This window comes from Hordeum vulgare, chromosome 5H, assembly GCF_904849725.1.
Source record: "Hordeum vulgare subsp. vulgare chromosome 5H, MorexV3_pseudomolecules_assembly, whole genome shotgun sequence".
Taxonomy (NCBI): Eukaryota; Viridiplantae; Streptophyta; class Magnoliopsida; order Poales; family Poaceae; genus Hordeum; species Hordeum vulgare.
The window spans coordinates 475277203-475299073 of NC_058522.1; the positions used below are offsets into that span (position 1 = coordinate 475277203).

General features: G+C 42.4%; 1 protein-coding gene across 1 annotated transcript; it reads left to right on the forward strand.

Annotated features, from left to right (window-relative positions):
- Positions 1-10049: 10049 nt before the first annotated feature.
- LOC123396927 (glutamate receptor 2.8-like) lies at positions 10050-21817 on the forward strand. The gene is made up of 5 exons (XM_045091687.1): positions 10050-10308; positions 17175-18517; positions 18889-19138; positions 19599-19993; positions 21389-21817. Exons 1-5 carry the CDS (start codon positions 10050-10052, stop codon positions 21815-21817), a joined length of 2676 nt encoding a protein of 891 aa, XP_044947622.1.
- The last annotated feature ends 54 nt before the right edge of the window (positions 21818-21871 follow it).

Below are 21871 nucleotides of genomic sequence, written 5' to 3' on the forward strand. Positions count from 1 at the left end.
TTTTGATGGACTTACCTATGGTTGAGAAGCCGGTTCCGGCTATCCTTATGAACTGCGATAATCAAACAGTTATTGTTAAAGTGAAGAGTTCAAAGGACAATATGAAGTCCAACAAACATATAAGAATGAGATTGAAGTCTGTCAGACGTTTGAGAAACTCCGGAGTGATAGCATTGGATTACATCCAAACGACTAAGAATCTCGCAGATCCCTTTACTAAAGGGCTATCACGTGTTGTGATAGACAGTGCATCGAGGGAGATGGGTATGAGACCCACATGAGTTGCCATGGCAGTAACCCAACCTATATGATCGGAGATCCCGTGAAGTAGGACCTGGGAAAACAAGCCAGTGGTGAACTGAGGAGAGTAACTTTACTAACCCACTCCGTTGGAGATGCAATACTCTCGGATACTGTATGGTAGGATGACTACTGTCTTAATGTGTTCTAAAGCTTATATGTAAGCAAGATGTTGTCCTACAGAGCGATCTTTGGAGGAACACACCTATATGAGCTTGACTGCTGGTCACAGTCTATGAGATTTGGGTGATCTCTAGTAAACTCATGAATAGGCCAGGAGTGTGACTAGAATGCTCCACCCGAGGGGTCACCTTCGGCATCCTAGTACTAGTAAGACTTGTGGTGAAGCTGCTTTACGCCAAACTGACAATTCAAGGCATAGTCCATTGTTCAGTTGTAAAGGGGTGTAGCTACTTGCTCTAGGTGAAGCTCAACCTTTACAGGTCTTCACTGAAATGCTGGTATATTAAAACAGTGTTTGGAACGAGGTAACACGATGTGCCCTTGAGATCTGGTGGGGGATTATTGAAATTAGAGATGGGCCTTAGGCCCATAAGACAAATTTCAGAAAAATCTCCAAGGGCCCATGTAGGTGGTGGCCTGACAAGGTGGTGGGAAGTTTAGTCCCAGCCCGCTAGTGGAGGAGAAGTTGGACCCCTTTATAAGGGTCTCTCTTCCACATGCTATTGGAGAGTGAGAAGAGCGGGTGCCCTCGCGCACTCCTCCTCCGCCGCCCGTCACGCCACGCCACGCCTCGTCACGACGCGCCGCGGGTTGCGGGAATGAGCCGAGCCGAGCTCATACCTACGTGCTTATTTTTGTCGGTCAGGAACGGAGAATACGTAACGGACAAGGCACGATCCGAGACGTCGGATCGTGGCTGTTACCGACTCGGACGTGGGTTTGGCCCACGTCTGTCCACCCAGCCGCCTTTATAAGCAGGCTATCGCCTACCCTAGTCGTCACGAGAATCAGATCACATCTGCCTCACGCGTTCGTTCCTTGACTGCTGCTGCCACCGGCGACTCCGTCCCGTTTACCGCGTACACGGTCGACGGGAGAGCAGGCCTCCGAAACCTCGCCTCTCCGGTTCCTGTACGGGAGAGGGGCGATTAGGTTTTTGGGGAGCGATCACGCGACTGCTCGCCTCCGTCCGTCTGCTTCGTCTACTTCCACGTCGCCCCCGTCATCGCCATGTCTTCACCAAGCGAAGCTGACCGTCTCCGCGAGAAGGCCGAAGCCGAGAAGAAGGCGGCAGAGGATACTGCCGCCGCCGCTGCTGCTACGGCCAACTGGCCGATCGGAGGGTATGATGTCTTTGTCTCTCTCCTGTTTCTGTCTCCACTAGTAGTATTGCCTATATGCGTAGTTGTTTCTGCTATATGCGTAGTACTTGCTAGTATACTCCGTGATCAGTATGTCATGAACCTAGTCAATGCCATGTTAGTAATTATTTCATGGATTAATCTGCTCGGAAAATTGCCTATTTCCTTAACAATCCAAAAACCTAATGTCTGTAGGAATTTTTCGAGTAATGGTTTTGCTGCTGCACTGAAACCGGATAAGTTTACCGGTACTTTTTTCAAGCGTTGGCAAACGAGAACCACATTATGGCTCATAGCTATGAACGTGTTCTGGGTAGCCGGTGTCACTCCTACGGAAACTATCACTCCTGAACAGGAGAAGATGTTTAAGGAGGCCACCGTCCTATTCCTTGAAGCAGTCATTAGCGTGATCGGAGATAAGCTGGTTAATGCATATTTACATATGCATGTTGCCAAGGACTTGTGGGAGGCGCTCGAATCTAAATTCGGGGCCACCGATGCTGGGAGTGAGATGTATGTTATGGAGGAGTTCCACGATTACAAGATGGTTAACAACCGTTCTGTATTGGAACAAGCTCATGAGATAATATGCATAGCTAAGGAACTTGAGGTTCTTAAGTGCAATTTGCCGGGCAAGTTTGTCGCAGGCTGTATAATTGCTAAGCTCCCTAATTCCTGGAGGAACTTTGCTACTACTCTGAAACATCAGAGGCGTGAGTTCTCAGTAGAGGACATCATCGGCCATCTGAGTGTTGAGCAGAACTCGAGAGCAAAGGACTCCAATGGAAAAGCGGTGGAAAGCTCTTCTGCTGCCAATATGGTACATCAGAGGAACTTCAATTCCCACAAGCCCAAGGGAAAGAATTCTGTCCAACAGAATACCGACTTCAAGAAGAAGGGAAAGAAGCCCTTCAAGAAGAATAAGAAGGGAGATGGCTGCTATACTTGTGGTTCAGAGGAACATTGGACGAACAAATGCCCAAACAAGTACAAGAAGCCGACACAGGACTCCAAGTCTGCCAATAAGATTGTGGGCAACAATGAAAGTGGTGCATCTGGGTACGGTAATTTACTTCCTGTATTTAAAGTTTGTCAGTCCACCGATTGGTGGGTGGACACGGGTGCAAATATTCATGTGTGTGCTGACTTATCATTGTTCTCTTCTTATCAGGCCACCGGTCGTGGGTCCGTATTGATGGGGAATGGCGCGAGTGCTTCTGTTCTTGGTGTTGGCACGGTCGATCTGAAGTTTACTTCGGGAAGGATCATGCAGCTGAAGAACGTGCAGCATGTCCCCGCCATCAAGAAGAATCTTGTTAGTGGCTCCCTTCTGTGCAGAGAAGGGTTTAAGTTGGTATTCGAGTCTAATAAAGTAGTAGTTATGAAATATGGACTTTTCGTTGGAAAAGGTTATGAATGAGGAGGTGTGTTCCGCCTTTCTCTTGCAGATTTTTGTAATAAAGTCGTGAACAATATTCATTCGAGTGTTAATGAATCTGAAGTTTGGCATTCACGTCTTTGTCACATAAGTTTCGGTGTTTTGTCGCGGCTAGCAAAACTGAATTTAATCCCAACTTTCACTTTAGCCAAAGGTTCTAAGTGCCATCCGTGTGTGCAAGCAAAGCAACCTCGCAAGCCTCACAACGCTGCAAAGGAGAGACACTTGGCACCATTAGAACTCATACATTCTGATCTTTGTGAGATGAATGGTGTGTTGACTAAAGGTGGAAAGAAATACTTCATGACATTGATAGATGATTCCACTAGATTTTGCTATGTGTATCTGTTAAATACTAAAGATGAGGCTCTACACTACTTTAAAATCTATAAGGCAGAAGTTGAGAATCAACTTGAAAAGAAAATTAAACGAGTCCGGTCTGATCGTGGTGGAGAGTACTTCTCAAACGAATTTGATTCATTTTGTGCGGAACACGGCATTATTCATGAGAGGACGCCTCCCTATTCACCCCAGTCAAACGGGGTTGCCGAGCGGAAAAAACCGTACTCTAACTGATTTGGTTAACGCCATGTTAGATACATCGGGTTTATCCAAGGCATGGTGGGGGGAGGCTATATTGACCGCGTGTCTTGTCCAGAATAAAGTTCCTACAAAAGATAATGAGGTCACTCCCTACGAGGAGTGGTCGAAGGGAAGGACGATGCTCTCGTACTTACGTACTTGGGGCTGCTTGGCTAAAGTCAATGTACCGATCCCCAAGAAGTGTAAGCTTGGACCAAAGACTGTGGACTGCGTTAATTTGGGATACGCTAAGAATAGCGTAGGCTATAGATTTCTTGTAGTGAAATCTGAGGTACCTGACGTGAAGGTCGGTACAATAATGGAGTCGAGGGATGCTACATTCTTTGAGGATATATTTCCCATGAGAGATATGCAAAGCACTTCTAGACAGGAATCTGAGATAACTCCTGAGCCTGTCATTCCTATGGAATACTATGAACAAACACATGATGAAAATCCTGAGGAGGATGACGAGGAAGCCCGTGGTAGGGGCAAGAGACAAAGGACTGCAAAGACCTTTGGTGATGATTTCTTCGTATACCTCGTGGATGATAATCCCACTTCTATTTCAGAAGCGTATGCTTCTCCAGATGCTGATTACTGGAAAGCTGCGGTCCGTAGCGAGATGGATTCCATCATGGCTAACGGGACATGGGAAATCACTGATCGTCCCTATGGTTGCAAACCATTGGGATGCAAGTGGGTGTTCAAAAAGAAGCTTAGGCCCGATGGTACGATTGAAAAGTACAAGGCTAGGCTTGTGGCCAAGGGCTATGCCCAGAAAGAAGAAGAAGATTTCTTCGATACCTATTCACCTGTGGCTAGACTGACCACCATTCGAGTACTACTCTCATTGGCGGCCTCTCATGGTCTTCTCGTTCATCAAATGGACGTTAAGACAGCTTTCCTGAATGGAGAGCTAAATGAGGAAATCTATATGCAACAACCATATGGCTTTGTGATAGAAGGTCAGGAAGGAAAGGTGTGTCAGTTGCTGAAATCTTTATATGGTCTGAGACAAGCACCTAAGCAATGGCATGAGAAGTTTAATACAACTCTGACATCTGTTGGCTTCATTGTTAATGAAGCTGACAAATGTGTATACTATCGCCATGGTGGGGGCGAAGGAGTTATATTGTGCTTCTATGTTGATGACATACTGATATTTGGAACCAACCTCAAAGTAATTGAGGAGGTTAAGTCTTTTCTGTCTCAAAACTTTGAGATGAAGGACCTTGGGGTGGCTGATGTTATCTTGAACATCAAGCTGTTGAGAGATGATGAGGGTGGGATTACACTTCTGCAATCCCACTATGTTGATAAGATTTTGAGTCGCTTTGGATATTCAGACTGCAAAAAATTTCAAACACCATATGATCCTAGTTTGCTTATTCGAAAGTTTAAAGGCACAGCTATAGATCAATTGCGATTCTCCCAAATTATCGGTTCACTTATGTACCTAGCTAACGCAAGGAGGCCTGACATCGCGTTTGCTGTGAGCAAACTTAGCCGGTTTGTTGCAAACCTGGGCGATGTTCATTGGCGTACTGTTGAAAGAATTATGCGCTACTTGAAAGGTATTGTCAACCACGGGCTTCACTATACGGGATTCCCTTCGGTACTTGAAGGGTATAGTGATGCGAATTGGATCTCTGATGCTGATGAGATGAAGGCCACTACTGGGTATATGTTTACTCTTGGGGGTGGTGCTGTTTCCTGGAAGTCTTGCAAGCAAACGATCTTGACAAGATCGACAATGGAAGCAGAATTAACAGCATTAGACACATCTGGTGTCGAAGCAGAATTTCTTCGAGATCTTTTGATGGACTTACCTGTGGTTGAGAAGCCGGTTCCGGCTATCCTTATGAACTGCGATAATCTAACAGTTATTGTTAAAGTGAAGAGTTCAAAGGACAATATGAAGTCCAACAAACATATAAGAATGAGATTGAAGTCTGTCAGACGTTTGAGAAACTCCGGAGTGATAGCATTGGATTACATCCAAACGGCTAAGAATCTGGCAGATCCCTTTACTAAAGGGCTATCACGTGTTGTGATAGACAGTGCATCGAGGGAGATGGGTATGAGACCCTCAGGAGTTGCCATGGCAGTAACCCAACCTATATGATAGGAGATCCCGTGAAGTAGGACCTGGGAAAACAAGCCAGTGGTGAACTGAGGAGAGTAACTTTACTAACCCACTCCGTTGGAGATGCAATACTCTCGGATACTATATGGTAGGATGACTACTGTCTTAACGTGTTCTAAAGCTTATATGTAAGCAAGATGCTGTCCTACAGAGCGATCTTTGGAGGAACACACCTATATGAGCTTGACTGCTGGTCACAGTCTATGAGATTTGGGTGATCTCTAGTAAACTCATGAATAGGCCAGGAGTGTGACTAATATGCTCCACCCGAGGGGTCACCTTCGGCAGCCTAGTACTAGTAAGACTTGTGGTGAAGCTCCTTTACGCCAAACTGACAATTCAAGGCATAGTCCATTGTTCAGTTGTAAAGGGGTGTAGCTACTTGCTCTAGGTGAAGCTCAACCTTAACAGGTCTTCACTGAAATGCTGGTATATTAAAACAATGTTTGGAACGAGGTAACACGATGTGCCCTTGAGATCTGGTGGGGGACTGTTGAAATTAGAGATGGGCCTTAGGCCCATAAGACAAATTTCAGAAAAATATCCAAGGGCCCATGTAGGTGGTGGCATGATAAGGTGGTGGGAAGTTTAGTCCCAGCCCGCTAGTGGAGGAGAAGTTGGACCCCTTTATAAGGGTCTCTCTTCCACATGCTATTGGAGAGTGAGAAGAGAAGGTGCCCTCGCGCACTCCTCCTCCGCCACCCGCCATGCCACGCCTCGTCACGACACGCCGCGGGTTGCGGGAATGAGCCGAGCCGAGCTCATACCTACGCGCTTATTTTTGCCGGTCAGGAACAGAGAATACGTAATGGACAAGGCACGATCCGAGACGTCGGATCGTGGCTGTTACCGACTCGGACGTGGGTTTGGCCCACGTCTCTCCACCCAGCCGCCTTTATAAGCAGGCTATCGCCTACCCTAGTCGTCACGAGAATCAGATCACATCTGCCTCACGCGTTCGTTCCTTGACTGCTGCTGCCGCCGGCGACTCCGTCCCGTTTACCGCGTACACGGTCGACGGGAGAGCAGGCCTCCGAAACCTCGCCTCTCCGGTTCCTGTACGGGAGAGGAGCGATTAGGTTTTTGGGGAGCGATCACGCGACTGCTCGCCTCCATCCGTCTGCTTCGTCTACGTCCACGTCGCCCCCGTCATCGCCATGTCTTCACCAAGCGAAGCTGACCGTCTCCGCGAGAAGGCCGAAGCCGAGAAGAAGGCGGCAGAGGATACTGCCGCCGCCGCTGCTGCTGCTACGGCCAACTGGCCGATCGGAGGGTATGATGTGTTTGTCTCTCTCCTGTTTCTGTCTCCACTAGTAGTATTGCCTATATGCGTAGATGTTTCTGCTATATGCGTAGTACTTGCAAGTATACTCCGTGATCAGTATGTCATGAACCTAGTCAATGCCATGTTAGTAATTATTTTATGGATTAATCTGCTCGGAAAATTGCCTATTTCCTTAAGAGCTGCTCCACCTGTCTCTGACATCTAGCGCTAGTCGATAAATGATGCTCTCAAGAAAATAACTGCACTACAGTGTCGCCATCGTCCGATTTAGAAGACCATCATATAGTTTCTGCCGGAACAACATGAGTGGATCGACAATAGTTATATAAGATACCTTCATCAAGGTAACGGCGTAGAACGTCGCCATTGGCTCGGTTTTCACCAGCAACTATATCTTCCAAACTCTTAGTCGGTGCTAGATCACGGATCTCGATATCCGACCACCCAGCCTTTAGGCCGACCACCTTCGACGAAGGAGATGACCACCACCACCAAGCCCAGGTTCGCCACCCCAGGCGTCCCCGTGCGATAGAGGAAAACCAATCTGGGGTGGGAAACTGCAGATCCGCCGCCGCCATGCATGGCCGACGCCACGCTGCCCCCGCAGCTGCCGCCCAATCGTACCAACTCCTTGCGACAAAGCCAACATGAAAACATATCAATTGACGGTTTTAGAAATAAAACTTTTCAGATTTCAAGGCAATAAAGAGATTTTTGATGACATCATTGCATGCTTGCATGGTACAGAGAGTGAATTAGGGCCTCTTTGATTCATAGGATTTCCAAAACACAGGAATAGAAAAAACATGGGATTAAAGTGGCATGTCATCTTGAATCCTATAGGATTGCACGAGCGTTTGGTTGTGTATACGAAAAACATAGGATTATTTCAAAGAGGTTTGAGCGGATGGAAAATTTCCTATGAAATCCTAGTGCAAATGAAATCGTGTGAGCATAGCATGGATACACATGGCTCTCTACTTCCAAAGGAATGAAACCGGACGGATGTTCTTTTTTCAACTAGCGTAGCATGGATCAAAGTTTCCATTACGGTGTGTGTACATGGCATGGCAGGACAAGGAGGAGGAAGCAGTGACTACTTTTCTTTTAAGGATGTAAAAAAAACTCGGCCTCTACATCAATTGATGCATACAGTCATCTTTATTAATTATTCAACAAAAGTCTGACAAGAATAGACATAAGCCATCTCAAGTCATCATTCACACCTACAAACTCATAATGTGGAGTGATGTCACTTCACATGTCTAAAACATGTGTCGTCATCGATCCAAACGTATCGGAACCTATAGTCATTGCAGCAAACATAAAGCGTACACCACATGTGCATGCGTTTTAGAAGCCGCAATCATTATCGAACCGTTTACCCATCTTTAAAAAAGAGATCTGCGTCATCCTTGTCACTCCGGCCATCTGTCGACGCCACCATGGCGTCCAACGACACCACCTCCCGGTCGCCGTTGCCGGTACACCGCAGCATCGTGCCGCCAAGTACCACCAGCGGACACAACTTGAATTTTCTAGAAGATCTGTCGTGCATAGCACCTGCCGAACAGGCATGATACGGCGTAGCACCTCTCGGTCAGGCATGACTTGACATCTCAAAGCTTCATGCAAGATGGAGCTGCTCCACCTGCCTCTGACGTCGAGCGATACTCGACAAATGATGCTCCCAAGAAAATAACTACACCGCAGTGCCGTCATCGTCTGATCTAGAAGACCATCCTAGGGTTTCATCGACAGTAGTTATATAAGATACCTTCAAGAACGCCGCCATCGGCTCGGTTTTCACCAGCAACTATGTCTTCCAAGCTCATGGTCGGGACTAGATGACAGATCTTGATATCCGACCACCCAGCCTTTAGGCCGACCACCCCCGACGAAGGAGATGACCACCACCGCCAAACCCAGGATCGCCGCCCCAGGCTTCCCCGTGTAGTGGTGGAAAACTGATCTGGGGTGGGAAACTGCAGATCCGCCACCACCATGGCCGACGCCACGCTGCCCCCGCAGCCGCCGCCCAATCGTACCAACTCCTTGCGACAAAGCCAACATGAAAACATATCAATTGACGGTCTTAGAAATAAAAAAAATCAGATTTCCAGGCAATAGAGAGATTCTTGATGAAGTCATTGCATGCATGCATGATACAGAGAGTGAATTAGGACCTCTTTGATTCATAGGATTTCCAAAACACAGGAATAGAAAAAAACGTGGGATTAAAGTGGCATGTCATCTTGAATCATATAGGATTGTATGTCATCTTGAATCCTATAGGATTGTAGGAGTGTTTGATTGTGCATAGGAAAAATGTAGGATTATTTTAAAGAGGTTTGAGCGGATGGAAAAATTCCTATGAAATCTAGTGCAAATGAATCCTATGACAAAATTCCTATGGATCACAATCCTATGAATCAAACAACCCACATACAAAAATTTCTAGGGATTAGAATCCTCTGAAATTCCTTTAAAAACCCTTTGAATTAAAGAAGCCGTTAATGGGAAGGCTCGCATGCGACGCAGCTGTGTAGTTAAGTCTCCTTAAAACAAGACTGCATGTTTCAGAAATTCATATATTTGTGGAGACCAATCAAGGATCAAAAGACACGTCGCCACGCCGCCCTCGGAGACGTCAAAACGCGTTGATCAATCGTGTGAGGATAGATTCCATCGACAGCATTCGTCATATGTATCTTGTTCCATCTTCCCGTCTCATGCATGCAAGGATTTACTATAGTATTTATCCATCGCCAACTCCGGCTGAAGCTCCAAAGTCCAGTGAGGAAGAGTAATAAACTAACTAAGGCCGTCACAAATCAGCGAATCTACCTCGCAGCTTCAGATTTACTATAGTATTTATCCTTGGGAAGCAACGAGTAGAGTCATATAAGAGGTCGCGCGCAATGCACCATCCCAGCACAAGAAAAGGGTAAACCTTGCAGGCCCCAGGTGATGGAGAGAGGACGTGGAGCCATCTTCTTCTTGTTACTGCTGGTTGCCGGTTTCGGCGCAGCCCAAAACGGCAGCGGCAAAGCAGATGAATTCCACGTCGGGGTGATCCTCGACCTGGGATCGCTGGTGGGGAAAGTGGCGCGAACCAGCGTGCTGTTGGCCGCCCAGGATTTCTACGCTGTCCACCAGAACCACAGCACAAAGCTCGTCCTCCACGTTATGGACTCCGTGGGCAGTGATGTTCAGGCTGCATCGGCAGGTATGCGTGTCTATCTGCAGCATGTCACGCTGTAAGGATTTATGAAAAACCAAGGACTTTGTTTGTTACGTACTACTACTTAATTCCTGCTCCCTCCGTTCCTAAATATAAGTCTTTTTAGATGTTTTACTAGAAGACTATATACGGATGAATATAGACATACTTTAGAGTGTAGATTTACTCATTTTGCTCCGTATGTAGTCTCTTAGTAAAATATATCTAAAACGATTTATATATAAAAACAAGGTGGTATATACATATTTTGATCAAAATCGGTTTTCCCTTTCCCATTTTTATAGAATGAAGCAACCAGTCCAACAAAAGTTCAGCACCGCACTGCTCCAAAACTGAACGCAGCTAAAAGGAATAGATTGAGACTGGATTTTTAGCTCCCGGGTGTCCCGACACCCCATTATCGAAACCGTTCACGTCAGTTCGAGTACTTTTGAGATCTAGACTCTTGTGATTTTCAAAACGCAAACAGTAAGCTGCATATGCACTGTTGGTCTAACACGGGCACACGGCTACATCTAGAGCTTCTAGTCATCTATAGTCCTGTTTGGATACTCTAACTTGGCTAGAGGTTAGAGTTAGTTTTTAACTCGTGACTAACCATGAACTAACTCTAGCCAAAGGTGATGTTTGAATGACAGGGTTAAATGCACTTTCGAGTTCTTGTGTGGTCGGATTTTATATGGTCGATTCTTGTGTGACCGGCTCTTGTGTGGCCGGATCTGGTGTGGTCACATCTGGTGCGGCTGGATAAGAGGGGAAAAAGTAACTTTTTTGTAGGCCTCACCACAACTAGATTAAATTAGCACTCTTAGGTGGGATAATTTTTTTAGGTGGGTTAGAGGCAACTAGCTTCAATCCAGCCTTCATGTTTGATACTTTAGGGCTATTTGAATCCCAACTAGCTTAAACTAACTCTAACACATGGATCCAAACAGGACCTGCATATTGGGTCTTGTGACTTCAATAGTACTCCCTCCGTTTCTATATATAAGTTTTTTTAAAGGTTTCACCAACAGACTATATACAGATGTATATAGATATATTTTAAAGTGTAGATTCGTTTATTTTGTTTCGTATGTGGTCCTCTAGTGAAATCTTTAAATAGACTTATATTTAGGAACGAAGGGAATAGACAACAAAGTTCACCATGACTGCAGAGCGGCACAATAGTGAGCATGAAGTTTCACCTTACCATGATTTATTTAACAGAAACACCATACCACTGAATCAAACCCGAAGGAAAGAACCTCAGAAATCGACTACCACGAAAGAACCACAAATAGTTTTTTCCTCAAACTTTTTCTCTCTCCTCACTTTTCTTTTGTCTGCTATCATTACTTCTGTCTACGTATCACTACTCACCCGTGACTGGTACAGTTACATGTCCTCACTTGTGACTAGTACAGTGTCCGAAAAAATGGACTGCAGCAGGGCCTGACCTCCATGTGCCAGGCTACCACGGTGGTGTCACACCTACTCTGTCTCTTGCAACCTAGCTAGGACCGATTTTGTTCTGCTATGTAAAACAACTACTTAGAGCATGGTTAATAGTATAGCCAGCTGTTGGCTATAAGATATTGTTATGTCACATATAGCCCATCTTATAGCTAACTTGTATAATAGTTGGTTAGAAGAATATACTACTTTTTTATTATATGACCCACATTTCATTTTCACAAAGTGTCTAGGAACACTTGCTAGAGCTGGCTCTTAACTAAGAGCCCGCTTACCTTCCCTCTCATTTTCTCTCTCCTCCAACTAAACAAAATTATAGTAGTTTATTCCTTATAGCCAGCTGAATCAGCTTCATTGTACTTGCTCTTAATTAACATGCAGACGCCAATGACCTGTTGTTGTTAGTCCTCAGCTCGAATCTTTAAAAAACTAGACGCCCCGGATAACCGGATGTCGGGACACCCGGGTGCTATGGCACCTTTCTGATAGATACGGGCCTCATAGCCTTACAATTACTAAGAGAGGCATGAGTGAATTGAGAGCGAAAGTTCCCTCAAACACTAAACTTAAGTCATTACAGTTCCAAAAGAGCAAAGCTAAGAAACCATCATAAGTTCAAAGTGTGCGCATAACCAGCAGTTTTTCAGCAACGGCTCCATGGCATCTCTCGCTTCATCTCCATGCAATCCAAAGTAACTCTCCACGCCGCTTGTTTCGCAAAAGGATCGATGCAACGTTGTAGCAGCACCACCTATGCATCGGCGCATAGAACTTGTCATTGGTTTAGATAAACGCTCAACTTGGCAAGAATGCACTTGACACTTCTCCATGTACGTGCTTGAAAGAAAAACTCATTTCTCAGTTTTCATATGCTCCGCAAGGAGGCAGCAACAACTAAATTAAGCACATTCCTTTTGGGGTTATGCCACAAAGTGAAGATAACGTCAAATCCAGTAATTCTATTAGTTAGGAAGAATTCGGAAACAAAGTCCCACAATTGTTGAGCAACCACGCAATCAAAAATAAGATGTTGGATAGATTCATCCTCCCCACAGAATAAACAAGTGGCAACTTTCACTGGCCTACATTTTGCCAAATTATCTCGTGTAAGCACCTTATTGTATATACACAGCCAAAGAAAAACATGAATTTTCTCAAACCATCTTCCATAACTTGTCACCAATAGCAGATACTATACCATCAAAATCAATTTCAGCATAGAGAGACTTGACTGAATAAACACATTAGGTTCTAGAGTCCAAATAGGAGTATTCATATCATTAAGAAGAGGAAACCGACACACTAGCTCAACTAGTTGATTCCAGAGATCTAGCCCAGCTTGATCTACACATCTCCTAAAGGTCAATTTCAAATTAACACTGCCCCAAACCTGTGCTACCGTGGAATCTGGTTGTTGGTTAGAAATCCTGAACGGGTCCCAGAATTGCACCTTGAGGGAACAATCCCCACTCAAGTATCATACTAGAAGCTAATCAATTCCCCATTACCCAATTTCCATCTATAAAAAGTTTTGGATGCAGCAAAAGCCCAAGTGATATTGTTCCAAAAGGTCGAGCCTGACTCCCCCTTGGCCCCAAAAATGTTGGGAGGATTCACTCTATATTTATATGAAATGATCTTCTTCCAGTATTTATCAGAGCCATCATAGAAATGTTTACCCCACGAGGCCAATAAAGCCATGTTAAATTCCTTAATATTGGGAATACCCATACCTCTGAACTCCCTTTTCCTAGATATTAGACCCCAATTAGCCAGGTGGTACTTGTGTTGATCACCCATGTTCCCCCAAAAGAAATGGGTCATTTGTGAGTTATTTGCATTAATAGCCCATTTGGGGAATTTAATCATGGCCATAAGGTAGGCAGGAATGCTAATAATACAAGCACACAGCAAAATACTTTTACCCCTATATATGAGAAATCTATCCATCCATCCTGTTAGGCCTTTAATGATCCTATCAATTATAGGTTGTAAATCTTCTCTCTCAAGTTTGTCAAAGTGCATAGGCACTATAAGGTATTTGATAGGGAAGGAGCCCAACTTACAGCAAAAGATATGGGCAAATTCTATAGCAATTTCCTCGTCTATATTAATTGTCATAAGGTCAAAGTTATGGAAGTTTGTTTTCATACCCGAAAGGTTTTTAAAACATGATAATAACCATTTAAAGTTCCTGGCCTTGTCCACTGAGTTCTTCGGGAATAGTGTAACGTCATCCGCATATTACAGACTAACTAGATGTCCTGGAATAACCTCAGGCAGAAACCCCGTAATTAAATGTTGAGTTCTCGCTTTATGTAGCATTTTAGTAAAAACATCAGCCACTACATTAAATAGAACGGGGGAGAAAGGATCCCCTTGCTTAAGGCCTCCACCCCCCCCCCCCCCACAAAGTGGGGACCTACTATATCATTAATCTTCACACTAAATGTGCTATTAACCAGGATTGTTTTAATCGAGGATATCCATTTAGGACCAAACCCTCTCGATTGGATGAGAAGTGCACTGTAGGTTCCCGAACTATTTCATGGGTGTCATGTAGGTCCTTCAACTATAAAAAACGGTATCCACGTCCTCAAAGTGCGGTAAGAGTGTCTTTTAGGTCCAAATTATGTCCCAACCCACCTGACTGGTCAGCTGGCGTTGTTGATGTGTGACACGTCGGATAGGAGGGCCCGCAAGGTAACGACCATGCAAGTAAATTCAAATAAATTTTGGGGAACGATAAATGCATTTCATTCCAAATAAATTCAAATTCATGGTTTCAAAAAATGTTCATGAATATTCGAGAATATTTTTTTGAAACTATGAACATTCAAATTAATGAAGATTTTTTTAATTCATAAGCATATTTTCAAATTCATGAACATTGTTTCAGCTCCAACTGTTTTTGCAAATTAATGAACATTTTAAAATTCGCAAACTTTATAAAACTTGTTAATAGCTTTTCCAAATTCATCGTTCGCGGACTTGTTTTTCAAATTCATCTTTCATGAACACTTTTTTGAAGTCACAAACATCTTTTCCATATTCGCTAACATATTGTGGTTCGCAAACATATTTTCCACTTTATGGTTCGAGAACATTTAATCCATATCTGCGAACATTTTTTGTTGTTCACGAACATATTTTCAAATTCATCATTCATGAACATATTTTCTTTTTAAAAAAAAGTTATCACCCCTGAATATATTTTTAAAGTCATGATTTTTTTTCATATTCACCTTGCGGGCCCCCCTTCCAACATGACACTGGTCAACGACGCCAGCTGGTCGATCAGACAGATAGGACGGATTTTGGACCTAAATGACACACTTACTGCACTTCGAGGACCTGCATATGGATTTTCATAGTTTGAGAACCTACAATGACACCCCTGAAATAGTTCAGGGACCTACATGCACTTCACTCCGATTGGATCATGTCAAACAAAAATGTCCAGCTAACTCTGTTGTATGCTTTCTCATAATCAAGTTTTAAAACCAACCCTTGGGTGCCTAACCTCTTAACCTCATGAATGACCTCATGGGCCCTAACCACACTTTCTAAAATAAATCTTCCCTTAATAAAGGCTAAATTCCTAATATGACTATACAGTTTCAAATAAAGGTATTTTATTTACTTATATTGAGCTACATGGAGGTGTTTATTGCTTGGTTAGTCTCGTCTGTGTGATGTTGTGGATATTATTATTAATTCTTTCTACAAACTTGGTCAAACTTGAGGAAGTTAGAAGAAATCTAGAACTTCAGATATTGTATTTAAGAAGTTTGTTCTTGAAGTTTTTCATAAATATGAGATCTCATTTCTGTGAAAAATAAATTTAAACCAGCAGAAAATTGCTTGAGTGTGCCAAGCAATAGTTCCAGCTCATTTTTCTTTGCTTTCTTGATGTCATGATCGATAAATAGAATGGTATCATCGGCGTGATTTAGAATAGTAATTCATTGATAAGATCCTCCGACTTGGCTCTCTCGATTATTACTGCCATCATTTTACCACACTATATACTGTTGATGGTGGCCTTCCTTTGTTTAGAACTATGGCTCTACATTATTATCTTTATACCAATATTTGGGAACTACTAAGGATCAGAGTGCTGATCCCTGGAATAGTTCTAAACCATCCCACACCTATTATGTGGAGGAGTGGTGCGGTGGAGGGGATCAAATCTGGGTGGCGTGGGGGCAATGCAAGTGGATTGGGAGATCGGCATAAGGTGGGTCGCGGAGTCGCCGGTAGAAGAGAGAGAACGGATTCAAGAGAGGAAATGGGTGAGGGATTAGTGGGATTATGCCAATGTTCCTGCGTACAAAAAAAGGTACAATGGGGTGAGAGATTTTTCCTGCGTATTTGGGTTGTGGAATGAAGGACGAATCGACAAAGCACGAGAGGTGGTCGATAAACATTGCAAAATTGTCATTATTAATGCATCATTGAAACAAGTATTGAAAACCTCCACAAACCGATGATAAAATCCCACAGGAAATAGAAAAATACTACCTCCATAACGAAACATATGACATTTGGCATGTCAAAAAATCGATCATGGGTGCTTTTATTGGCATGTCCAATTACACATGCACTTGCCATCCAGTTATATGTGGATTATGTCACAATTTAATGCAAATGGAGTTCAACTTCGTATTCAAACGCACTTCCTTGTGATTATAATTTTTAACTATTTTTCATGTTATATAAGAATTTCAAATTCTTTCTATCAATCTATCAAGACACAAGCTTAGCATCTTTCACGAAAAAATAACGCACTACATTTTGCAATGGAAGGAGTACATTATACTCATCACATTCCTTACAGGTTTGACTAAGAGTTAGAATGCCTCATAAACTCAACTGACATTTCTGAGTGAATGGGTTAATATTTTTGGCCTTGTATCTCGTGTTGTGAACACTATCAGCTTGTAAATATGACGTCATGGTGTCACACTGTTACCATTAAATATATATGTAACAAACACTAGGGGCTCTCCCCTGCTATTTTAAATAATACTCCCTCCGTCCCAAAACAAGTGTCTTAAGCTTAGTACAACTTTGTACTAGAGCTAGTACAAAGTTGAGACACTTATTTTGGGACGAAGGGAGTAAGAGGTTAATTTTGTATTTCATTGCACATGTGTGTTGTGTCTTCTGTCGAATATTGGCTTCTTGTAGCATTACTCGGCTATTTTTTCATATCAAAGGAGCATAGAGGCAAGACTGAAAAATATAGTATCGACTAATAAAACCGGAAGGTCCAAAACTAAGTTCTTCTTAACATTTTCCCTATCTTGAAAGAACCGGTTATGATGTTGATACTGCATATTATTCCACAGATATTATTTGACAAGTATTTCTTTCTTGTGCCCTTCTAAAAGCTATTGAATTACTGGAGAACTACAAAGTGCAAGCCATAATTGGTCCCCAGAAATCATCGGAAGCTGTGTTCATATCTAATCTTGGAAATGTAACCCAAGTCCCCATAATATCATTCACAGCAACAAGCCCATCCCTTGCTTCTGATAGTATGCCATATTTTGTACGAGCAACATTGGATGACTCAGCTCAGGTGAGAAGCATTTCCGCTCTTGTAGAAGCCTATGGATGGAGAGAAGTGGTGGTAGTATATGAAGACACTGATTATGGGAGAGGCATTCTACCATACCTCACTGATGCACTTCAAGAAATTGATGTTCGTGTTCCGTATCACAGTGTCATCCCTTCGGCGGCAACAAACGAAACGATTATGCAAGAACTCAGTGTGTTGCTGGCAATGCGAACAAGGGTATTTATTGTGCATATATCATCTACTATGGCTTCCCTTCTGTTTACGAAGGCAAAAGAGGTAGGCATGATGAACAAAGGATTTGCGTGGATCACTACAAATGGAGTGGCAAACATCATTGACTCACTCAATCCAACTGCCATTGACGCGATGAATGGTGTGCTAGGAGTAAGGTATCATGTTCCCAGATCACAAGAACTTGATAATTTATCCATAAGGTGGAACAGAATGTACCAACAGGATAACCCAGATGAATCACCCTTTAATAAACTAAGTATTGTTGGACTATGGGGCTATGATACAATATGGGCATTGGCACAAGCAGCAGAAAAGGTTGGGATATCTGGTGGCAGAGATAAGAAACCATGGTCCATTGAAAATTCCACATGCTTGGAATCCATACCTATTTCCATCAAGGGTCCTGAACTCTTAACAGCAATCGTACGAAACAAGTTCAGAGGTTTAAGTGGTGACTTTGACCTTACACGCAGACAACAGCTTAAAGTTTCTGCGTTCCAAATAATAAATGTGGTTGGGAGAGGTTGGAGACAAATCGGGCTTTGGAGTGTGAAAAGTGGACTTTCAGGACATTCAAACAAAGATTATTTAAAAAAAACAAGACCAGCCTCAATACTTGATTTAAATCCTGTAATTTGGCCAGGAGAGTCGACCGAGATACCATTGGGCTGGGAAGTTCCTAGAGCTGGTAAGAAGCTTAGAGTTGGCGTGTGCTCGAGCGAAAATCCAGAGTTTATAAAGGCATACAAAGAACTTCACACAAACAAAACAACAGCGAGTGGCCTGTCAATCGACATATTTGAGGAGGCAGTAAAGAGGCTACATCGTCCACTTCCTTATGAATACCTAGAATTTGACAGAGCTGATACAACAGGTTCGGGGAGCTACAATGATTTTGTTTATCAAGTCTATCTTCAGGTAAGAAATTCTTTTTAATAGGCATTTTCTCAAACTACCAATGTGCAGAAACTAGAAGTTGTATACATTTTGCTGTTACAAAAGAAAAGGTCTAGTAGTTTATACATTTTACAATGTATTAGTTGTGTTTCGCATTTCCATCCAACATTTTGTTCTGCTTTCGGGCTGCAATTATTTAATTTTATAGACAAAAGGGTGTCAACCTGAAAGCCTCACTCTATTTTTTTTCTCAAGGCAAAGCAAACCAAAATTCTATTGCTTGCTAAAATATTTTCTGTTTGTTGAATAACTGGCCTTACATTGTCTAATAAATCTTAAATGTGGATTTTCCTTTTTTATTAAACATATAAAACTGACTAATGCCCTTGCAGAAATACGACATGGCGGTTGCAGATATTACTATAAGATACAATAGATCATTGTATGTCGACTTCACTGTACCATACACGGAAACCGGAGTAGGGATGATTGTTCCGGTGAAGGAAAACATGAATACGGATATGTGGCTCTTCTTGAAACCATTGAGCACTACGATGTGGTTTGGCACCATCATGTTCTTTATGTACACAGGAGTTGTTGTCTGGCTGCTGGAATATCTAATTGGCAATGAACACGCTCATGGTCCCTTTTCACTTAGACAACTGGCGCTTACAATATTCTCCATTTGCGAAGAGAGTTGAGTAAACATTACAGTTTCTTAGATCTTTGTAGAATTGTGAACAAGTATTTCAGTTGCATAGGCAAAGGATATGTTGCACTATATCAAAATAAGAAGAATCATCGAAAGACTACTACATTGATCTGACTAAACATCTCTAGGACTCTATTGTAGTTAAATTTATTTTCAAAAAATCCACACAACAAATAATTTAGATCTATCAATGCTTAACAAAGGCAGTATGAAGAATCATAGGGAGGAAATGAACTAATCCTAGCTTTGTATCATTGATGGTATGACTTGCATTTATCATCTAAAGAATATGATATACATATGCTTTCTAGCAAATCCTGGAATGTGTGGTTTGCAGAGCTTATAATTTTTTTTAGTACCTTAATAAAGCCTTGATTGTCGTTTTTGCAGAGGATGAGCTGGAACGTTTTCTAGCTAGATTTGTTCTATGTGTATGGATGGTTGTTCTCGTGATACTTGCATCAAGTTATACAGCAAGTTTTGCATCAATGCTTACTGTACAACAGCTTTCCCCAACAGTGACTGATGTTCATGAACTCCAGAAGAATGGAGAATGTGTAGGGTTCCATCAAGGTTCCTATATAGATGGTCTACTGGTGGAGATTGGTTTTGATAGATCAAAGATCAAGGGCTATGCTACACCTGCCGATTTTTATAGTGCTCTTTCTAACGGAAGCGTTGCTGCGGTTGTACTTGAAGTCCCATACATCAAATTGTTTCTCGCAAAGTACAACAAAGGTTACACAATGGTGGGGCCTATTTACAAGAGTGCGGGTTTTGCATTTGTAAGTTTAACTATACACACTAGTCACTATTCTCTTGAAAAGTTTGCTAGCGAGCCACACAAATGCTATGTGTATGTGTTTCCTTCAATTCTATGCATCATTTCACCACAAATTGCAGTTTCAAAATTCAAATTTATTATTATTATTATTATTATTATTATTATTATTATTATTATTATTATTATTATTATTATATAGACACGTTATTAGACACACAGGGTGAAGAATAACTTATTCCTCACCCTACCTATTTCAGCGAGCCACATTTATTCTCACATGCGGAACGTAACTTTTTAGCATGCATGATGTAAAATTACCTTACTTCTAATATGAAATTACCGAAAAAACTTTTAATGTTATATTGACGCACCATATTTTTTCCACACATGCAGAACGTAACTTTACATCAAGCATGTTGTAAAATTACCTCACATCTTTTCATATGATGAAAGAGAAACTTCCTTCCTCAAGAGTGTAATGTTACCTCAAGTCTATTTTTTCTTACGTTTTCAACTCATGGTTGTAGAATTGGACAGGGATGGACATGGGAAAATACATCCTATCACCCGGGGTAGTTACCCTCATGTTCCATATTGCGAAAATAAAAAATGGATTGAATGGCTATCTAATAGCGAAATGAAGTATTTCCTATTGGAATGATGCAATTTTAGGACAAGAAATTGCTGAAAGTAGCTCCGATAAAAGGCCAGACGAGGAAATAAAAAAAAAAGCAACACAATATCACGTTTTTATAAATTTAACTACCATACATGCCAACATATATACAAGAGGCTTGGAGAAACCACAACATAGATCCATATGTTTACATCAAAGACCTTAACATGAGCTGGTATTTGCAGTTGATCACAATGATGCTCCGATTGGAATTGCAATGGATTATGATAAATTGTCTATGTTGGTTGGTTTACTTTTAGATATATGGGTGTTTCGCTATCCCCTTGTAGATATTTGCATTTTAGACCTCATATAATACTTCCCTAGACCCCACCTGTTGTGGGAGCTTCTAGCATTGGGCCTATCCTTTTTATCTACATTTGAGAACATATGAGATCTTCATCTTACTCTAATTTGATTTACCAAACAGAGCAATAGAATTTTGATAACCTTTCCAGAATAACTTTAAAATAAGTACATTGTAACGCTGCACAACGATCATAAGCTAAGCCTGGCGGCGTGTACGGGATATTTTGTATTGTTTGTTCAAATAATACTCCCTTCGTCCCAAAATAAGTGACGTGGATTTAGTATTAAATTAGTATAAATTTTGTACTAGATCAACGACATTTATTTTGAGACAGGGGAAGTAACACCATCATATTGACCATTATATGTTAGCATGTGCAGCGTATTGACAGTGATCTCTTTTCCGATTAGGTGCTTCCCAAGAATTCTCCGCTACGTGCTGAAATGTCAACTGCAATACTCAACATAACAGGAGGAGATACCATCATCCAGATTGAAAAGAAATGGATATATCAAAATAAGGATGAAAACGGTGACGGTTCAGGCGCTATCAACTTCGAAAGTTGTGGGGGATTATTCCTCATAACTGGAGTTGTGACAACCGGTTCCCTTTTCGTAGCCATGCTGATGAGCAGCTACAAGAAACGAGAACAAAATGTAGGAAACAAACGGGATGACAAGAATGAATCTGGATCTGGGCCTAGGGAAGAAAAGGAGAAAATGGAAGAACAAGGAGCTCAAACCAGCAATGGAGAGGGAACTGAATTGATGGAGGGCCAAACAACATTGTCAGTGCCTCACCGTTCGAACGGAAATGGTGATCAGCTTGCCAGGCAGTAGATGCATGCACACACCCAAAATAAGATGCATGCCACCGTTGTTACAGAAGTCATA